Here is a 23,168-nt window from a genome sequence, read left to right on the forward strand (position 1 = left end):
ACAGCCATCTACCCTCAGCGTGAAGAAGAACACGAGTATGCTGAGAGCCCATTTCTTCACAAAGTGCCTCAAATATTGGAGAATTAAGCGCTTTGTGGCGAATTTCGTTTACAATTTTAATTACATCAGAGAGAGAGTACTTCGTACAGTTCTGGAGTAATCTTTTCGCCACAAGTTGCTCACGATGTATAATACAATGAGTAAACAAGATGTCTGGGTGTCCAACGTCTTTCATTTTGCAACAACTCCTGAACGATGTCCAGTCATGTTTGCAGCACCGTCTGTGCATATCCCAACACATTTCTTCCATTCAATACCGTGTTTCAGGAAATAACCATTAAGTGCATTGAAAATTTCAGAGCCGGTTGTTCTCCAAAACAAGATTAGCGAACAGAGGAGTTCTTCCTTTAATTCTCCTTGGCAATCAAATCTCCCAAAACAAAGAAGAACTGCCTTGTTAGTTAAGTCTGTTGATTCGTCAAGTTAAATTAAATAAAACGTAGAATTTTTCACAAGTGCAATCACTTGATTTTCAATATCTTCGACCATGTCTTCAATTCTGCGCTTCCCAGTATTAGCGGACATAGGAATTCCTTTCAGTTTCTGGACAGACTGTTTCCCCAAAAACCTCTTCACAGGCTTATAAAAAGCAAGGCTTAATTAATTCTTCTCCAATCGTATACGGTTTTTTACATTTCGCGATTTGAATGCTATCAAATAAGAAGATTTTACTAAGGACTTATCTTCAACAATCATTGTTGCTAATGAACTTTTTTGCTTTTGCAAATTTTCTCGCGTCCTTTGGAAGTATTCAACTAGCTTTTTAGCTAAATCTGGGGGTTTTGACTGCAAGTGCCAGCCAAATTTCCAAGGTTTCATGGCATCATTGGATAAACGCTCAGAACATATAATACAAAATGGCCGTGGATACAGTTCACTTCTAGGTTCTTGAATAAATCCAAACTTCAAGTAGTCCGCAAAGTTTTCTTGAAACTTTGAACTTTTTCTTCTCTCCGCCTCCAGTTCTAATGTCCTTCCTGATGATGCCTTGCGGTGGCTGCGGAGGCTCTGATTCATTAACCAACTCATGACAACGCGATGTATTACCTAAGAAACGCAAAATGCTTGCTTGCTTTTTCTCACTTATTGGGGTTATTTTATTTGAATCTAAAACCAAACAAGAAATAAGATAGTTATCAAACTCAAGCTCTTTGATATTGCACTGGGCCTTTTATAAACATGCAACGTAATAAGGCGAAAATTGCAAAAAGTAGAATCAGAATATAATGAAACATTTTAATAAACAGAAGGTTACCTTTTTCTCCTCGATACTGAGCCTCTACAAGTGCTGTGCAGAACAGAATTATACGTGCTATGATCGCCCAAGCAAAACCATACAGCATTGAGACACCAAAATACTTCGTAATAAGATATAGAACCAAATATTCCATTATTGAGAAAGAAAGGGTTAGAAGCGCACCAATACAAATGGATAATGGAACTATTATCCGCAGCCTGAAAATAAAAACAAGATTGTTCATTTTTCATTTAATAGGAACTGTACGTCTAATTAATAAAATCTTACTTCCATTTTCTATGAAGCGCCTCTAACGGTCGGTTCTATCCATCTACATATGTTTGTGTGTAATTAAAATTAAACAAATTAAACAAATTAGACTGTAAATAAATTAAACAATGCCTTATTTTCATGTACATGGCTTAAGAGTATAAAATGTAATGTAAATTTTGAATAATCCGCACATTAGCTATTCTCATCTCAAAAAACCCATTTTGGATTTACAACAGAACTTTATCATCACCACTGTGGATAAGGCTTCTAACAATCTTGTAATTTTTTGCAAACAATTCTATTATATCACTCTTAAAAAGAAAGTTGACAACAACACTATCTTGGCATTAATACAACCATTAAAAAACTTATGGCCTTGAATAAAAAATTGGGCACTAAAATTCGTAACTCTACTTTACCATTCTTAAATATGATAGCCAAGTTCCAGAAGCATCCTGTTGGCTTGAGATTCATTACGAGTGCTACAAAAAGTGGCTGTTATCTGCCCGGCAAACAATTTTCGAAATTGCTAAATACGTTTTGAGTATAAATCTTCATTAGTCTTCAATCTACCTGGATCATCAATAATAATCATAACGCCATAGAAACCATCAATTCTAATACGGACATTTTCAGCATCGAAAAATATGACTTTTCAAATTTACTTATGGATGAGGTTGTTTGGAATAACTATATCAACCTATGTATTCTCAACAATTTCATTTATGATGTTAAAAACGAAAAATTATAGTTCCTCAGAGCGAACGGTTTAATATACTTACAAAGAACGGTTTAATATACAAAAAGTTTTCATTTATGATGGAAAATGTACTTATAGACAAACTGTAGGAGTGACCATGGGCTCCCAAAGTGTATTTATCTGTTTTTGGAGTTTTAAAATACAACACAGGCTAGTAGTATTAGTTTCCACTTGTACTAACACTCCTACAGCCAAGGCCTTCTCTAAGAGGTTGCGTATTTACACACCTAGCTTGGCTAGTATCCTTTAATCTCTTTTCTTTCCGTCTTTCTACTTTCTACTCTTCTTTCTTCCGTCCGTTGAACTATTATAGTAATATGAGAACGATTCGTACATTCTTACTTTTCTCATTCTTGCTATTTTCGCCTCCTTTATCTTGTCATTTCCAGGAGCAAGTGAGTATTATAAATTCATAATCTGGTAGCAGTTCTTGAGGATTTCCTTCCTGTAGGGCTTGTCTTCACAGAATCTGTCAGGGTGGATAATAAATTTATTGAAGATCCGAAGACAATTGGCTGGAAACATGTTCCTCAGGGAATCGATGCTTGACAACATAAGATGCAGAGGGAGACAGGAGTCGGGGTGCTCCCCTCTTGTCCTCCTCCGGCCAGAGATTAATGTGGATACCGATGGAGCATCAATTTGCCTGGTTATAAGCCGTGCAAGCATGAAGACATTTTTTGTCACGATGATATGTCTCCAGGGAGTGGTGCCCAGATTTGCTTGTAGGATCGATCTGGAGATAGTTAGGGGGGGTGGCCTACCACCCTGTTCATCCATCTAAGCAACCAGTACTCTAAACTGAGATACTTCTGAAGGTATGAGGCAGGGGCAGATGACCAAATTTCTGATGTATAGAGAGGAATCGGCGTAATACACTTCAGGGTGTGCCGAACAAGCAGCGCTGGCTGATGCACACCAACGAGCTCTTGACGCACTGCCCAAAGAGCAGCGTACATCTTCTGCCTCATCCTGACAAAGTGGGGCTGAAATGTGAGCCCAACATCCCAGGTGAGGCCAAGATCAGTATGAGAGGTCACCTTTTGCACCGGTTCCCCACTAACAAAGATTTAAATATCATTTTTGACTCTCTTCTTGGTTATCGTCAGTTGCGCTGATTTGGAAGGGCTCAGATGCAGCCCAATTGTTGCAAGAAAACTTTCCAAGCTCAATATCTGCCTAGACGCTTGTTGTTTGATATCATGAATCTGATGATTATGATCTGAGCTCACGTAGAACTTCAGATCGTCGGCATAAGAGACAAAGTTCGGATTCTGAGCAAGGAAAGGCTCCAAAACTGGATAGCTGACAGTACGCTTCCTTGCGGGATGCCTCTTGAGACGTCAATAGTTACCTGAAAGCCATTGCGGGTCACAGACAGGTGTCTAGGAAGTAAAATAGACTTCAAAATTTGAAGTAAGGTTTCTGCCAGGCTGAAGTAGTGTTTCAAAATGGCAAAAAGAGTGGGAGGTGTATTCTGTCATAAACCGATTTGATGTCCAGGAATATGATATCAATCTGTGATTTGTTGTTAAGGGTGAGCTGAATTCTGAAGAGGGTATCAAGAAGATTGGTAGTTGCCGAGCTCCTTGGTAGAATGGTACACAGGTACTCGGGCATGTGTGCAAAGCTATGCTGGGCAATTGTTGGCTGAATTACTTTTCAAAACTTTTGAGTAAAGAACAACTGATGGAGATTGGTCGTAGGTGTTTAGGAGATTTGCGTTTCTTGATCTTTGGAATGGGCTTAACATGGTAAGTTTTCCAAATTGAAGGAACTATTCCAGATTGCACGATTTGTCTGAAAAGGTGAAGGAGAAGGTCGACTATATATGGGCTGCAAATTTTGATAATAAAGAGTGGGAAACCATCCGGACCTACAGTGGCTTCGTTGGGTAGTTTATTGATGACATCAATTAGGGTCTCTCTAGTTATTGCTATTTCAGACAAGTGTGCCCTAGGTAACCAGTCCTCCTGCAAGAGAGAGGAATCAGAGTCAGCAAAATCTGCCTGCAGTAAGCTGAACTGTGCCCATTCCTTGATAAGCTTTTTGTCAATGGCTAGGTGATGATGATGCGAAAGGATCCTTCTACCACTCTTCAACCTATTGAGAACAGCTTGGTTAAGGATCTGCCTTTTCTTTTTCAAGAAGCAAGCTCTTTCTTTCTTAAAGATGAAATGGTCTGAGGAAAGTTGAATTGTCTGCCATTTCCGGTAGGCCTTCTGCTTCTTGATGAATGTCATCTTAGTTTCCTTATTAAAACCGCGGTTCGACCTGTTACCAATCCTGGTGATTCTGGCTGCACAATGTAGTGCAATTAACTTCAGTTGTTCGGACAAGAGCATAACGGCATCCTCCAATGGCCCAGAATAGAGACGCACCTAGTCAAACCAATCAAGCATTGGAGAATGATCTCTGGCTTCAGATATTTAGTAGAGAAGGCTATCCTGGGCAATTCAGTGGAGTACTCGTCAGATAACCCAAGGGAATTGCTCTGTAAGGATAGTTTACATGCAATTGGCGAGTGATCAGATTGGAATCGAAAGTTGCTAGGTAGGAGTTTGATAACTTGCAAGTTGTGGAAGATTAGGTCCAGCACTTGACACACTCTAGTTGGTTGAGTCACTAACCATATCACTCATAACCATAACCCGTAACCATCTGATGGAGGTCATCAAAAAACTTCCACTGAAAGCTGTTGTGGGTCCCGACCGGTTTCCTCTGTTTCTAATCAAAATCTGCAGTACATATATTATAGACCCACTAGTCCATATTTTTAACAAAATCTTAGAAAGTGGGGAGATTCCAAATATCTGGAACACATACTTTGTGCGGCCAGTCCCTAAATGCAGGGACCCCAAGCGGTCTCAAGATTTCAGGCCGATTGCCATCGGCTGTGGGTTCCTAAAGATATTTGAAAAAGCAATCCAGCCCACCATTGCAGACCACTGTTTCAATCACAGGCCTCCGTACCTCCACACTGTGATTAAGGGGAGATCTACTAACAGCAACCTCCTAGACACCCTTACCAGAATCCAGAAAGCCCTCAACAACAGGACATAGCTTGATGTTATTTTCTTTGACATAAAAGCGGCCTATGACAAAATAGATATAACAGCTCTAATCACCATTCTCCAGCAGTACTTTAACATCACTGGAAGGATTCTCCGTATCATTAAATCAATCCTGGAGCATAGACATCTCATCATATCACATCGCAGATTTCAGACAACTTGCATTACTAATAGGGGTGTCCCGCAAGGGGGAGTCCTATCACCAACCCTATTTGCCGCAGTGCTGGAGCCCTTCCTTGCATCCCAAACTGACTTCCAATCATACGCCGATGATCTGAAACTTTATATTACATCCTCTGACCAAACTCAGGTTCGTAGCACTACCTTGCAGGCAAATAAAACCATACATAACCTTCAACAATATTTGGCTTCCATCGGACTACAGATTAACCAAACAAAGACAGCTCAAATGTCCTTCACCTGGAAGAAGTCACGCAATGACATTAATCTTACTATCAATGGATCACCCATTTAGAAAGTTAAAACGCACAAAGATCTTGGATTAGTGTGGGATGATGGGCTGACATTCCAGGCTCACCTCCTGAACACAAAAACAAAAATGTACTCCGCTATGTGGGCAATCCGCCAGGAACTAACGGGAATTCATGACGCCGACCTGGTAAAGAAATATGTTGTCCGATGTGTCTATCCTATACCTCTTTATGCCGCAACCATTTGGTCCTCTGCTCCCACAACACACTTCAACAAGTTCCTCAGCCTGGAATACTGGCTCCTGAAATGGCTCAACTGGCAGACTGGCAACCAATACACCATTTCTAGGGCTCAGTTCTACATAAATCTGGAAGTTACCCCATGGAAATAACAGATTGTGGCAGCAAACCTTCTTACACTTGCCAGACTAATCACAAGACGACTCGACACCCCTGACATCACTGATTTAATAAAAACTCCACGCATTGCCGGAAGGAATCAAATGGACCCAAGGCTCCCACTCACAATCAGCTTGAACAACCTGAAAGGATTGAGACGCATGTTCCCAGGAAACACAGTAGATTTGATGAACAATCTAGCCATCGACCTGGATAGATTCTGCGAGCAGCATTCATACAGACGTCAGAAACTAAAGAACACATATGCAAACATACACTTATGAGACGCCACCAGAAGGAAAATGCCACCACAATGCATCCCGTTAAAGATAGGTGAAGCCATCACTGGTCTTCTCTTACTTAAAATCTACTACTCCAAAGACGCCTGGCTGCACTATTACGTTCAAAATTGAAGAATTGAAAAGATACCAAGTGTAACAACTGGTGAAGGACTGCCTCATTTCTTTATATTTTGTATATTTCCCTCATGCTTATGTAATTTATAGCAATTTAGAGAAAATAATATCCTTTAATTCTTTTAATTATGTAAAATAATAAACACTAAGTTCTGTACCTGTCGGGTTAAGCATACATGGGCCCCATGTAACCGCTAGGCACATGTCCTTGTCTTAACCTCTGTGTGTAATATCACCCCCCCCCTAGCTTCTAGCTGTCCAGGGGGTGGCTCTTTGGCAGAGCAATAAACAGATTTAATAATAATAATAATAATAATAATAATAACCATGTTAGGTTAAAGGCCTGAAGAGTGGCCTAATATCTTAATTACACACACTGCGTTGGGGATACCTTACTTATGAGGGCGCCTCCATAGCCAGGTGGGAAGGAGCAGCAGTGCATAAAACACGCTTCTTGATTAGACCGGGGTTCAATCCCGTCACCACCAAACACGGAGAATGCGGAAAGGTCAGGGAATGACCACCACATATTCCCGGAGCAATATGGCCTTTGTTGCTAATGCTCCTAAAAACCAAATAACAAACAAACAAACAAACCTTACTTATGTTTTTGGAGGTTTTTTCTATTTCTCCCCCCTTTTTTTCTTTTTTTTTTGTAATATTTTTAATGTTTCCTCTATTAACATAAGTTTGCATAGAAATGTACTGTTTTTGGTACATGATCAAGTGTACCAAAGTGTACATAGATCAGGCATGAAATGCCTGATCTAAGCACCTAATCTTCTTGCCACTGCACAAATCTTGTTAACCCGAGCCTGGACCCACTCTAGTTCTGCGGATAGTAGGCACACCAAGATTGCTAAAGTCAAGTCAGATCTTGTTAGGTGTGTGTGGCTTTCCCACCAGTACCCTTGACAGGTGTGACCTACAGATACACCACGTAGCGACCAACAGGAACATCCATGGTAATTCAATCGTGAACGCCTTTATCCCATTATATAGAAACCTATCACAACAGGTTTCTAGGGTTCTATAATCACATAGGATAAAATGCATACAACTCCCAGGCAGGAAGTTACAATCCCACATTTCTAAAGTCAAAACACTGGTTCCCACCATAGTACAAAGTTTTCTAGTCTACAGCATCACTTACTTTGACTGCACTGGCTGCTACATTGGGGAAACTGAGAGATGGCTCGAAAAAACGTCTTTCGTAACACACGAAAGAGCCATCCCTTAGCGGACATAGAACACTTGGCCATTGCCGAATACTTCTGGTTAACCCACTACGACACTGACCCACACCGCGATGTCGTGATTGTAGATAGGTCCCGCCACGACCGACGGCGTGCCTGGTTAGAGTCGTTGAACATCACATACTATAATAGCTCACTCAACAGGAGCAGTGAATGTCGTGTCCACCCTATCATTGAAGCAATCATTTTGATGAAGGGCAAAAGTTGGCAACATGCGTCACAGCCACAGGCTTCAACATCCAACAATTAACCATCACATTACACTCTTAGCTGTCTGTTTGACTGATGAAGGTTAGCAAACTAGCTGAAAGCTTTTGTATATATTTAATTTATATGTGTGTGTTTTCCACTTAATATTAAACTTGTCATTCTGTCTCCGTTTTGCTTTATATTTGAATTTATTTGAATTTAAATGTTAACTGTCTGCTGCTTTGCATGATTCTGATCTTATAATACAGCCAAAATAAACTAGATTTTTAAAACTTACTTGGCATTCTGTTCTGTTTGTAGTAACGGCAGCATCAAATGTACCATCCACACACTCCAGGAAGCCATCATCATGAGACCACCATATTCAAGAAGAGGAACATTATAAGCTCGATCTTCTACGAGTGGATCACCGTCATTCCAGGTCCACCACATAAATTTGGCGATTATTGGTTCCGCAATTACGTCGATACATAAACAAACCAGTGAAGCAGCTGCTCCTTGCGCTAGTGGTGGCAACTTTGCAGGCTTGACAGCAATCCATCCAAACAAGGGAAACATGTAATCTAAATGAAAATAAAGTGGTGATTAAAAAACAATTTTCACAACTGAAGTAACGTACCATGCTACCTATTTCTGTACTTTTCTTAAATCTCCAGCATGTCCCATTTTACAGAAGCAGATGGAACACAGCTATTGACTTAGATTAATACTCTTTCTAATAATTTTGAAAATAAAGTTGCCAAAGTGTTTGTAATAAATATGTTTGTACGATGTACTGACGTCGAGTCTTATGAATTTTGGGACTGTTTTATATAAATGGCACCAGTGTGTTCATCACTTTTGTCTCAACTTCTTAATTGCTGATCTCCAGGTAATTCTACGTTTTCCAGAAGACAGCTTGATATATTCACTCTCTAATGCTCACTTTCCTCTTATTTCTTTCCGAAAAAATATCTGCTGTTCATCCTGTGCCCATCTTCCATAACTGAGTATTATAGACATTCCCAGATATCTCTATTCGAGATCACCCTGATATCCAGTCTCTCTTCGGCTAAACAAATACCAAATACTGTATTTTTTTCTCAGCATCAGTAGTACAATGGGTAGTTTGAATCAGACATGTTCAGACATGTCTCGCTTGTACAGTAAACTGCAGATAGTTCAGTGATATCACCAAAACAGGTGTCACTGGTTGTCACCTGGTCACTAATAGCATGACTGGACTTGCTTTGAACAATCCACTTCAACAAGAACAATCCACTTAAACAATGAAAGATAATATTTAATCCCAATGAAAGTCAGAATTAGTGATCTTCATTTGAATTTCAGTGAGATGGGAAAGTTAAAGTGTCTTATAGGATTTCCAAAGTTCAAAATTCGTATTTAGGCTGTTGAGTTGTTAATCAGTGCGAGTAGATATGTTGGAGGTTTAAACATATTTGCATAAAGTGGTGTGAACGTCGTGGATGAGGTTTAAACACATTTGCATACAGTGTATCACATGGTCTGACATCATCTAGGAGTCCTTGAGCCCCATCCACCTACTATTTCTTGTAATGAGCTGTATAAAGTGGACTGAATGAGGTTCAAACATATTTGCATACAGTACATCACGTGGTTTAATGTCGTCTGTCAGCTCTTGAGCTGCCATCCCCTGTTATTTCTTGGTATATTTTCTTGGGTGTATGTCTTCTTACTTCTCATAGTTTTTAATCCTTTATTGTCTAAGCCATCAGAGCCTTTTTATTATTGTCTTAACTTATGTGTGTAAACCATTTTATTGATTCGTTTCCTTAGAGATTCAATCTGAAAATACATTTTTAATAAGAAATGCACGTACTCTCAAAGAAAAACACAGCAAATGCAAAATGTCGGCCTTTTTAATATTCAAAAAGGTACAGTCTAATGAAATGGGAATAAAAGAGTATAACGATCAGTACAACACTTTCGTAACTCGGATATCATTCCAAGTACTGCTTGTAAAATATTATAAGGATTTAATTCTAGTTCTTTCTGATGCAAACTACATCTAGCTATAAAGTCTGCTACCACATTATATGGAATCAGATGTCGAACCATATACTCATACGCTTCTTGAAATGTGATATCACTGGAGGCGAAGCAACGATGCTGACGTAAACAGTCACGAACAGAGCTCAGTTCGTCCATCACAGATTCTTGCATCAAATGGAATAGTTCAGAAAGAACCAGAATTAAATCCATATTTAATTCTGGTTTAAATCAGGGGAGGGCAGGAGGTTCAAACGAGGGACCAGAATTCCCAAATGTTAAGTAGTTATAAGTAGTTTTTTTTTCTTTTTCTTTTCAGATTCAAATTGGTGGAGGCAAAGAAACATACGAGCGATTCTACAAAATCAGTGATGAACAGAGAAGGTTTCCTATAAATATAAAACAGTGAGAGACTTCATACACATTCTTGTCCCTATTCATGCAATAGGCGTTGAACACGTGATTATCATAGTGGCGAGTTGGTGCTGTGTAGTGAATGTTATCGGTATTACAGGGGTAATATCTGTTTCGACACTCATAAAACCAACAACCAGTGCTCAGTATATCACCACTGTCGTGAGTGTTTGCAAACGTCCCCACACAGAAACAAACAAACCTTACTTTCTCCAGCCACAGCACTTCTATGTTCAGAAACCCACGGACCCTAAACAGGCCCTATCTATAATTTATTTCGACACCGAGACAGTGTTGCATCAGGGTGAACAAATACCAGTGCTCTGTGTAGCAAGCTTTGGAGAAGAACTGCATTCATATGAGGGCCCGAACTGTGTCACAGAGTTCCTAGACGAGAGGTTTGCTGTTCGTGAATCATCAAAAGGTGGTCGCGATGGTTGAAACATTAGCCACCTTGAACCGAAATATGTGCGGATAATAGCCAACAATTTGCGAGGCTTCGATGATTACTTTGTACTGACATACCTCTATGGTAAGAACTTCAAACCTTGAGTTATTTTTGATGGTTCTAAAATATTAGGAATTTACCATTTGAAACTGAATCTCATCTTCTTAGATTCATATTCGTACATATCCGTTCCCCTTGGGAAGTTACCTGCAATGTTCCAATTACCAGAGGTTCAAAAAGTATTCTTTCCGCACGCATTCCATACTCTACAAACTGCCGATTACGGGGGTCCTATTCCCGATGAAAAACATTTCAAACCTCTATTTATTTCAAAGGAAGACCATGTAGAGTTCCAAGAATTGTACCGCGAGAAGAAAGGCCAATCGTACAACTTAAAGGCAGAGCTCATTAGACGATGTGCGATATTACGTGACAGTTGTAATAAGTTCAGGTCTCTCCTAATCAAATTCTCCAACGTCGACCTGTTCTGCCAAGATATCACCATTGCGGGAATGTGTAGTAGAATTTTCACTAGAAACTTTGTTTGCTAGAATCATTGTTTGGCGGTTATATCGATTCCTTCTTGAAAATTAAACAAGACGCTTTGGGGTGGCCTCAGGATGTCGATTGTGACACATACATCCAAGAATTAAAGCGGAAGGAAGGTATTACACTCGATCCTTGTGCAAATTAAAAAAAAAATCCGTCCAAACGCGCTCTGAGCAAGTTGTGTATGAATTCTTTATGGGAAAGGCTTGCCACGTGCACAAATCGTATAAATACTGTTCTATGCTTGTCCTACTCAAGCATTGTTGAGCACTTCCTAGACGACAGTAAAATTATTCACGATGCACGACAACTCACTGAAGAAAAAATGCTGATAGCATACAGCGTTCTTGAAGGTACAGAAGCCCCATATCGCAAAGGAAATGCTGTAATAGGGTCCTTTGTTGCTTCCTATGGACGAATTAAACTCTATAACGCTATCGCGTCTCTAGGAGAACGATTAATATATACAGACACTGATAGTATGGTATTCACATAAAAGCTTGGCGAAACAGTTCCATCTACTGGTCACTCACTAGGTGAACTAGTAGATGAATTGGTCAGGGATATTATTTTAGAATTCGCTACTTCAGGGCCCAAATTGTATTCATACAGAACATGCACAGGCAAATCTGTAACAAAATGTAAAGGCATTACACTAAACGAGAACGACAGCTGACTCGTAAACATGGATGTAATGCGGTCAGCTGCGATGGGTGAAAAGGTTGAAGTAACAGTTCCTGTACCGGTCAGTGCGAAGCATGACAAATGGAAGTGCAATTCATCGCAAGCACATACACCTATGGGATAGTCTTTTGTCAGTGGAAGCACGTTCTCGAATTCACTGTACAAGATGCACGTGACATTTTCAGGCAAAGGTGATGAAATTTTCATTTCGAGATGTACGCTTCCACGCTTCATTGCACTAAAGTATTCGCCGATGGCATTTTCGTAGGGCGTTAAGTCAAAAGCATACAGTACGTTACCGACTGAGTATTCAGAATAAGACAAGTCGTTTCCAGCATCTTCCGTCCATTTATTTAATTAAGAGAAGAGCGACAGGTACGATCTCGTATACTGTGCTGCCTTGAATTCAGGCGTTAGAGGTATTGATGGGTGAAGAATACCATCGGCCGCCACCTGTAAGTAACACAGGTTGAAGTGAGAGAAGTTAAAAGGGTTCTGAGCATACGATCCATTGGAACCTTCACTCGACACCAAGCCCACAATCACACGGGATGGAATTTGTCCTAGGAATATATTATCACAAGTGGAATCTACCGTTCCTTTGGGAACCGAAAAGTACGTCACGTTCACGCGATTAATAGGGTACACGAGTGGGTTGTTCACTAAAACACCGATGTGAGTGAGTTAGATCTGAGGTTTCAGTTTCACTTTACGTACAAACCTATTTTACCCATGGGTATTATGTTCTTAAATTGCTTTTGTAATCTGATCGGTTTGCTTATTCTGCTGGGCTTGATTTATCGGGAGTTTCCAGAATAAAAGATGTCATTATCCTCGTGTGAAACCGAATAACAGGCATAGTGTGAAAAATGTTCATAAACATTCTTTACATCATTGATGGAATATTGACTAATAAGAGTCATGACAAAAGAACAATGCATATAAATTAACAGGTGATGCAGAAGCCTAAAGTAGATATAAGGTAGTCTGTAATCAAGTCACAAAGGAGGTTAAGTTACAAAGACTGGCAAAGGACGCAAAGAAAAACAGCAAAGACTTTTTTACTTATATAAACTCTATAAGGAAGGGGAAAAATCAGATTGGTCCACTTGAAATCAATTGTTCGGCAGTAGATGATCCTGCTCAGACAGCTGACAAACTGGATGAGTATTTTGTATCTGCTTTCCCACATGAGGAATTATGTAGGAAAGTGAAGAACAGAAGCAACTCAAACAGGGAGCTAAATGATTTTATAATAACTGAGATGAAATTGGAGGAAAATTGTTGAAGTTAAAAATGCATTTGGGGGTTGATAGGTTAATTCCAGTTATATTAGAGGTGGCAAAGGTAATAAGCAAACCCTTAGCTATAACTATGAAAGTATCGTCAGACTCAGGTGAGGTCCACATGGATTGGATATGTGCAAATGTCTCTCCAATTAAAAAAAGGAGAATCAAAGTGTGACACAAGTAATTACAGACTTATTAGTTTAACGTCTGTTCCGGGAAAATATTTGAGTCACTGGTTAAAGAAGCATGGCAATCATCTAGACAAGATTGCAGTAATAATTCATACAAAACATGGGTTTGTTAAGGGGAAGACTTGTCTGACCAATTTGATTGGATACTATGATGTGGTCAGAAAGGAATTGGATGCAAAAAATAATTTGGATTTCACAAAAGCTTTTGATTCTGTTGCACATGAAAGACTACTGGACAAATTGGAGTAGTATGGCATTAAGGACAAGTTACTGCAAGGGATAAAAGGATGGTTGAGTGGAACATGACTGGGAGTGGTAATCAATGGACACTGCTCTTCGTGGCCTAATACTATTAGTGGAGTCCCCCAGGTTTCGGTGGTGATCTCACTGTTATTTTCTATATTTATTAATGGCACTGATGAAGGATATCAGGCCTTAATTTTGAAATTTTCAGATAATACAAAGGGTTGGCATGGTTGTTAAGGACAGTAATGAATGACGGCATGCTACTGCAACAGGATCTAGAAAAATTGAGCAGATGGGATGAGAAGTGGCAACTGAAGTTTAACATTGATAAATGCAAAGTACTGCATATGGGTAGAAGTAACCCTAGAAAAACATACCAACTGTATGCTACTACACTCATAGTGGTTGACAATGTAAAAGACCTGGGTGTAATTGTGCAGTCAGATATGCAGTTTTCTGAGCAGTTCAGACCGTCTGTGCCAAAGCAGGTCATAGGGTTTCGTAAATAATATACAGAAATTTTGCTAGTAGAGAAAAGGAGGTGATTAATCTCTTTTTATAATTCAATGGTCAAGCCACGCTTTGGGTACTGTGTACAGGTCTGGAAGCCTCATTTTAGGAAGGATGTAGATTTGTTTGTCCATACAGAGAAGGATAACAAGATTGGTGAAGGGAATGAAGGGTTCCTCTTACCAAGATAGGCTTAAATTCTGCAAATTTCAGCGGCTGGAGACTAGGCACCTGTGAGGTGATCTGATTGAGGTGTATAAGGCCATGAATGGGTTGAGCACGCTGAATTCTGATGGAATTGCTCCGATTCCGAACCAAAGGGACATAAATTCTAATTGAGGAAACACAGTTGTAGAAGTGATGTGTGGAAATTTTCCTTTAATAAGCGGTTGTTGATTGCTAGAACAAACTTCCATTTGTGGTTGTAGAATTTGAGAGCTTAAATCAATTTTAGGAAGTAATGGACAATCTTTTGCAGCGAATGGATGGCTGAAATGGGAAGATTTTTTATTTTTTTTCGGCTGGTGGTGTATACAAATTTGTAAGCTTGCTTTCTTGTTTCATGTACCTCTTCTAATGCTAATTCTAATTCCAACCTGGCATTTTCTGCCCTGTATAAGGAAGAGGGTGATTATAAACACCCTCTTCCTTATACTTCGTACTCCTTGCGAAGACAAAACAAAATGGGGAAATAATTAGAATACATTCTCTTAAAAATTGTGCATTATGTCCCTCAACAACAACGTGTGTTTGTCCCCACAGCAGTCACAAGAAGTAAATTAATATTGCATATTTTAAGTGGATTTGGGCATTTCAGAGAATTATCCTGTTTTTTGGATGGTAAAAAGGAAGTTAATCATCCAACAACGACAAGTGGTTACCCATAGACAAACAGAACGGACAGAACAACATCAAATTGTAGAATATTGCTTCCGGGAGTAGAATATTGACATGCAGAGTAAATAAACAAGTTCCCCTCCACAGTACTTCTAGGGGTTGAAGGAACAAAATGATGAGTGCGCGAGTGATGCAGTTCATAGCAGACGACATCCAGACGTGCAGACAATAAACAGTGAGTCTGAAAGTTAGTGAAAAAAACATGAGATGGTCGTCAGATTCTTTTTTGATATTTCAGATGTTATGAAATCGTTCCCCTTTCAAACCGGTAGTCTGTATAACTAAAAATAGATGAAAAATGTAATTTAAGCAAAAATTAATATTAAACATAAGTTAGAACAGCTCGATTAATTAAATGTTCCTGATTAATCAAGAATGTTTCCAAAATATTCACTTACAGCCGCAAATGATATACGATGGTAGTCTCGTGCCAAAGAAGCTAATCATTCCTGTTTGATAGAACCAGCAGTTGAGAATGGGAAATACGAGATTGAGAACCTCTGCTGTTATTCCAGCGAAGGCACAAGTAAAAAGAAAGAGGATTTCTTTCGTTCCTCGTCTGAAAGCTGTAAAGTTTCAAAAAAACATTCTGTTAGTTAAATTATTTGTACTTAAAGGTTTTTGTCGTATTCAATAAAACAACAAGAAATAAAATTTACCACAATATTCGTATTGACAACCATTTTCTTAAAGAAAAATTATAAATCAATAAAATAAAAGTAAAATAATGATGACGAGGCAAACTATTCATAATAGGATACATTGAATGGTACGTTGACGAGGTCTAGTACCATTCAATACGTCCAATCAAGACTTAGCAAGAACTATCTATTTCTGCTAGTTATGTACTAGTTTAGCTATAGGTCCAAATGATCAAAAGTTATTTTATTATTAACAGCATACTGGCAGAATAACAGCTGGCACGACCTATAGCAGTGAAGAAAATAACACAGAAAGTGAGAGCCCACAATAAGTTACACGTGGGATGAAAAGTATTTGAGCAATTTACCAGTTAAAATGGCTCTCATCGACGTACCATTCAGTGTATCCTATTATCAATACTTTTCGCCGAATCTTCATTATTTTACTTTACTTAATTTTTTAATAATTATTTGTTTATTTATATGGTATAGCACATTAAACCAACTGACGCTATCTTAGCCTTCATCGATTCTTTTGACCTCATGGCTCACTTTGAATACTCTTAATCTAAATTCTGCTCTTTCATCTACTCTATCGGCCTAAAGGCTCAGTTTGAATGCTTTTATTGTAATTAATGCACACAATTCAATTCTTTTATTCCTAAAGGCGCTCTTGAAATGCTTCTATTGTACTGTATTACTCAATATCCTAATCATACTCTTGTAATTATTTTAAAGACTAATGTAATGTTTAATCATTAACCTGATCTGGGACACTTTTCTTACTTTTCCACTCACGCATTTTACTTTTAATTAATTATTATTTATTTAATGAAAGATTATGTATATACTGCGGTTTATTTATTCTCGTTGCCACAGGTGATTTGGTGAACAAGAATCTATTCTTTATATCAAGGGTTACTTGTTCCCTGAAGATAACACTACTGAAAGTATTGGTTTAGATGTTGTAGTATGGTTTTAGGAGCATGGACAACTCAGGACATATTGCTCTGCGCATATTGTTTGTAAATTGTGTGGGTTCCGAGGTCGATTTTCTGTTTGTTGGACGAAAAACCCCAGTTTCCGGGAGGAAAAACCATGATAACCTCATCATTCACCGATTAACTCAGCCACGTTGTGAAAAAGGTCCATAAAAATTCCTCCACTCTTAGATGGGACTCGAATGCAGGTCTTTTCCACGCGGTGTGGTGAGGTACCAACTTTATTACCCTCGAAGGCATTGGTTTAAACAATATTTTGGGAATAATACACATTTATGGGTAAATGATCAAAAAGTATTTAAAATTTAAACAGAATAAGACAAAATTGAACATATAAACTAAATTATATAAGGTAAATAATACCGTCGGGAAATTTTCTAGTTAACATTATTTGTTTCTAGGGTAGTTGGTAGAGATATAACTAAGGAGCAGTGCATTCCTTATCCCTAACTAAGGAAATGAATTAGTTCTGATGGGCAGAGAATATTTTCTGTTTCAACATCAGTTGAAACAGAAAATAGGAAACGGGAAACTAGATTATGCGAACAGTCCTGTGAAAATCTGATGACCAATAATAAAGTATTCTAAAATAAGTTAGTCACTATATCACTACAGCAGTCTAATTTAAAAACATTTCGTGAATTACCTAATATAACACTGATGGTAGTCATCACCCAAGCAAGAATTTCTAATGCAACTGTGGAGAAGTTCTGTTCCCACAATATAAAGGGATTGGTAAATGTTACAGACCATTTCAATAGCTGAAAATATAAAAACAATAAGAATACATAAAACACCCATTTTGCAATCGATATAAATACAAATATTTTAAGGTTGCTTTCCCAAAAAAAAAACGCATTCATACAGTAACTTTAATACAAACTCATATATTTTACGATATACAGTATATGAGGCGTGGCAATAAAGATCCCGAACTGGAGCAGTTGGTCCAGAACGGGAGAGTAAGTTGGATAATCGATGTACAATGCCAGTTGATCTGCACAATGCCAATTTTAATGCTACTACAACTAACGAAACTGGTTGTTACTTCCAACCTGTCAGCCTACTGGACAATCTCGGTACCACAATCTGTTGGAGGAAGATTGAAGTACAGCATACCATTTCTGTTTATTTTCAAACCTATCGAACATGATCGCAACAGCACCAGTCCAGAAACTTCATTGCCACGTCTAGTATACACGTACAGTAATATATACATGTACAGAAGTTATACTTTTCTTTTCTTACCATCTGAGACAAAACTTATGCATTTTCATAGAAACGTTTCAAAGAACCGAAAATTTGATCAAACTTACGACGGTCCATCCAAGTCCCTCTGTTTCTTTCCTTCCTCAGCTCAGATACTCCAAATAGAAACACTAGTGGGACGGTTCTCTCGAACTACGATATAAATAGTGAACGTACCATAATATTTTCATTGTGATTGATTTTCAACGGACTCTTCCAAAATTTAAATATTTGAATTAAATTATAGCGCATATAATATTGTATTCAAGAGCTCCATATTAATTAAGGTTCTTATTTTGTTTTGTAACTAGTACATTGCTGTACTGTAAATAATTTGTAATTTTGCTTTAATATAATTTTAACCGTTGCAAGACTGAAACGAGAGGGATTCACAAAATAAAATGAAACTTTTTATTTTATTTCATGAATACAATGCAAAGAAAAGGTTCATAATCGCAAGGATACAACGTGTAATTAATGCCACTTTGGCCTTAATTTCATGCTGTATCCTTGTCTGTACCTTTGAACCTCTTAATAACAGGAAGACTATTTTGGACAGTACATTTTCAACAATAGTTAGTTCAGCTACTGATTTGAGGCCTAGCTCGGAGGGGCGAATTGTTGAGGAGGCATCCATTCTGCAGTGAATTGATAATCACTATTATGTTTACATCCAGTGATTATGTTAGCACTTAGAATGCTGCCGTTTTTCCTCAATGGCATGGGATGGATACCCGCCTCTTGGGTGTCCGTTCCATGAGGATGTCATAGTAACATTCTCATTTCATGTTCAGTGGTTGCCATATTAGAATTCAAAATGTTGAATGGTGATATGGCACCCTTTGTTGACTTCCCTTTGGAAATTGCTAAAGCCTTGGCCCATCCACTGTAGTTCTTCGATCTGGTTAATCCTAAAGGAAACTAAATCATTCATTGAATATTGCATATGTTTTTCGCATGATTACACTAATCAGAGGCATTTGTTTAGAGTAATCAGTAATTGAGCACATGGCAACTAAAATAAAACACAATCATGACTTTTATGAAGTCATGACCTTCATAAAGTTAATATCATGATTTCACTTTCACTGTTTTTAAAGGGGTTATAATTAACTTAAGGGAAAAAAATGAATTTGTTGTTAGCACTCAATTGAGATTTTTTGAGATGTTATAAAGGAAGATGAAGTAAGAATTTGTTACATAAAAATTCAGAATAAAATATAATAACAAATGAAAAACTCAAAATATATAAATTGTAATTAGAATATTTATCAAGAAAATTTGTGGTTAAATCAAGCTAAATACAAAGTCAAATCGTGGAGACGTCAAGTCAAATTGAAGTCAAACTTTCGTTACGGTTGAAAATAACGTTCTAAAAGACATAATAATAATTATTATTATTTATTTATTCTCCTAATTTTTTTTTCCACTCCGCGACAGGTTCTGATACCAGGTGGCTGTCATGTCCAGTTACCATAGTAGTATAGAAAATGTAGTTTAGTAATAGAAATAGAGGCATGCGATGCAAGAAAGCATGTGGATGAGCTAATGTAGCAATAGCCAAAATAATAAAAAAAATAAAAAATTCACATAACCTCTAAAAGTTTGTCCAGTTCCTAATTCAATTTATTTAAGCTATCAACTTCCACAACGATAGATGGAAGTTTGTTCCAGCAATTAACCACCCACTGGCTAAAGCCAAATTTCTGCACATCTATTCTACAACTGTCTTTCCTCAATTTGAATTTATGCTCGCTTAGGTTCGTACCCTGGGCAAGTGGAAGAATCCCATCAGAATTCAGCGTGCTCAACCAATTCAAGACCTTATACACTTTAATGAGATCACATCGCAGGGCCTAGTCTCCAGCCGCTGCAATTTGTAGAACTTAAGCCTCTCTTGGTAAGAGGATTCCTTCATTCCCCTCACCAATTTTGAGAACTTTCCACTTCTCAGCCCATCTGCCCAAATCTTCTAGATCCTGTTGCAATAGCCCACTGCTATTACTGTCATTAACAACCCTTCCAGCCTTCGTATCATCTGCCAACTTCGACACTAAGCCTGATATACCTTCATCAATATCATTGATAAATATACAAAACAACAATGGGCTCAACACCAAATCGTGTGGGACTCCTCTGATTACATTAGTCCACGAAGAGCAGCACCCATTAATTACCACCCTCTGCCTTCTCCCACTCAACCTCCCATTTTTATCCATTGTAGCAACTTGCCCTTAATACCATTCTGCTCCAATTTGTACAATAGTCTTCCATGCGCAACAGTGTCAAAAGCTTTCCTGAAATCCAAGTATATGATATCAAAATTATTTTTTGCATCCAGTTCCTTTGTAACTACATCATAATATCCAATCAATTTGGTCAGACATGACTTTCCCTTAACAAACCCATGCTGTGTCTGAATTATTGCTGCAGTCTTGTCTAGATGATCCTGCAATGCATCTTTAACCAGTGACTCCATTATTTTACTCGGAACAGAAGTTAAACTAACTGGTCTGTAATTACTCGTGTCACCTTTAGATCCCTATTTTTGAATTGGGGATACATTTGCACATTTCCAGTCCTTAGGGACTTTCCCTGAGTCGAAGGATGCTCTCATAGTTATGGCTAAGGGTTTGCTTACTTCCTTTGCTGCCTCCTTTAATATAACTGGATAGATCCCAACCACCCCAGGTGCCTTTCTTATGTTTATTTTGAACAATTTCTCCTTCACTTTGCTCCCAGTTATTACAATATCATTAAGCATCCTGTCTAGCACAATGTACTCTTTTACAATGCAAAAAAACCCTCTTGTCCCTAAAAACACCCAATGTTCCCTTAAAATCGTTCATTTTTCAAAATAATCTACAAAAATCAAATAATTAAAACTATTTATAATAATTATATAAAACTGTAAATTTTAAGAAAGTATTTTAGGTTTAAACAAAAAAATTACAAAAAAATCTCCCTCTTTTAATAAATTCATTATTTTTGCGTATTTTCTGCTTCTTCAAAATCAATTACGACCTTTATTTTTTCCTCTCTTTCCATACCTTTACAAATTTGTTTCATTTTTTTTTTCTTGTAATCTTCAATATTTATGTGTTATTTTGTGGTTAAATCTCTCTGCTAAAAATAGTTTAAATTCATTTATGGAACAATTACTTTATTTCTTTTTTTTTCTATTTTTATTCTTTCAAATTTTTGAACTGGATAACATACGTTAAGATTTAAATCTTGTAATTTTTTAATGGTTAACAGTGGAGTTGACTAATGTTTTGTAGTCGTTTTATTAGTTCCATTCATAAAATAACAATTTTTTTAAATAATGTTTCGATTATTTGAAACAATTGTTATTTTATAAAAAATAGAATTCTGTAAGAAACGTGAGCAAGAAAGAAAGAAATGAAAGTGAATTTAACTCATCTTATCCTAACTTTTTAAGATTTAAGCATTAAACTCATTATTAACCAGATAGCCACATCTCCAGTACTCAAGAGAGTATTGGAGATGTGGCTTGCTAAGTGAAATAGCCGTATCTCACTTAGCAAACGGGAATGAAGTGATGTGGTAGCAACCCTTGTTTTTATAGACATGAATAAGTTGGAATGATTTGGAGTGGGAAGTGAGGCATATGGACACGCAGCCACAGCTATTCCTTTCCATTGCAGGAAAGCCCTGCAGGCATCATGGCAGCAGAACCCTACGGACGTCTACAAAGATCTAGTGGTCAATGTCTAGGCTAATAGCGGCTGTTATCCGTGCAAACAGTAGTCCAACACGGCATTAGGTCATAAATCTGTGATCACCCAGTGTACATATAACTTAAATTTAGTCCAGTTCAGCCAACAAAAGAATTCAAGTTTTTCCTGAGGGCTACTCGTAAACTGTTAGTGGACACTTCATCAGATATCTTCAGATTCTTTCTTATTTGCTTTTCATGTATAGCGTATAAAGTTAAGAAAGAAGTACATTATCTCCAGTATATTTACTTTTAATGAAAATAGGAGAAAGTCAACATTTCTCTTTTCTATGAGTGTTCTTTCCGTGTAAGCGCTAAATTAAAATTTACTCACGTACGTTGTAATTTAGTGCTTATATCTTTTTGATATCTTGGAGTCCGTATTAAGATTAGATGAGAAAGCAGCTGGTCTGAATATTTTAGTGAACAAATTGCGCAGCTTACCTGTACTGGTCCATCCCAAGGATTGGGGATCACTCGCTCTTCGTCCATAACTTCCATCAGCGAATTAAATACTGTAGAATTCTACCAGTCTAGTATTCGAAGGAGACCTTCACAGAAGGTGCCACTTCTAAATAATGTCCTTTCACTGAAGCCCTGATTGGGAGAACGGTATTTAAGTTTTTCTCCGTTCTGCAATTACTGTTGATTCGGTTTGCAGAAAAGCCCATTTATAAATGAAGGAAGCAAATAAATATACAAACAATGTGCACCGTTCATTTTAAATCATGAATTGTCTTCATAGTTGAGTGAATGATAAGGAAAACTGCTCCGAAAGGAAACTTAATTTAATTTTGCAGACCTGCGGCATTTTTTCCTTTTACACTACTTGAACAGAAAACCTGAATAATAACATATTATACTGTATATAAGTACATGATGACGATCTGCAGTGCCGGATGATGTATATTTAATCATCGACTAAAAACTTAAATGTTGTTATTTATTAGAAATAATGCAGCAAAATTTGTAGATTGTAATTAATAAATTTTAATATTATTGAATTAGAAATAACTGTTGTTATTTTCGAGTACGTTTGAGAATTGTACTCGGGGGGAGGGGGGGAGGAATGATGACAAACATCGTAGTTTATTTTCCACGACTGTACATTACATACAGTCGAGGAAAAAATCTAAATTATGAAACGCTTTGAGCGAAATGAAAGAACATTTGATATTGCGCGTA

General features: G+C 37.7%; 1 protein-coding gene across 1 annotated transcript in view; it reads right to left on the reverse strand.

Annotated features, from left to right (window-relative positions):
* Window positions 1-22,612, reverse strand: part of LOC150076894 (uncharacterized) — a 37,809-nt gene extending 15,197 nt beyond the window's left edge. Inside the window, exons 1-5 of the mRNA XM_090386388.1 lie at window positions 22,428-22,612; window positions 17,643-17,757; window positions 15,753-15,920; window positions 8,394-8,679; window positions 1,316-1,515 (exon numbers count right to left, since the gene is read on the reverse strand). Of these exons, the coding sequence (XP_090242514.1) occupies window positions 1,316-1,515; window positions 8,394-8,679; window positions 15,753-15,920; window positions 17,643-17,757; window positions 22,428-22,484 (826 nt within the window). The 5' untranslated portion in view covers window positions 22,485-22,612. The remainder of the gene's footprint in view (window positions 1-1,315; window positions 1,516-8,393; window positions 8,680-15,752; window positions 15,921-17,642; window positions 17,758-22,427) is intronic.
* Between the last annotated feature and the right edge of the window lie 556 nt (window positions 22,613-23,168).

The sequence above is a fragment of the Mastigoproctus giganteus genome, chromosome 12 (assembly GCF_048544385.1).
Source record: "Mastigoproctus giganteus isolate SK-2022 chromosome 12, ASM4854438v1, whole genome shotgun sequence".
Classification (NCBI taxonomy): domain Eukaryota; kingdom Metazoa; phylum Arthropoda; class Arachnida; order Uropygi; family Thelyphonidae; genus Mastigoproctus; species Mastigoproctus giganteus.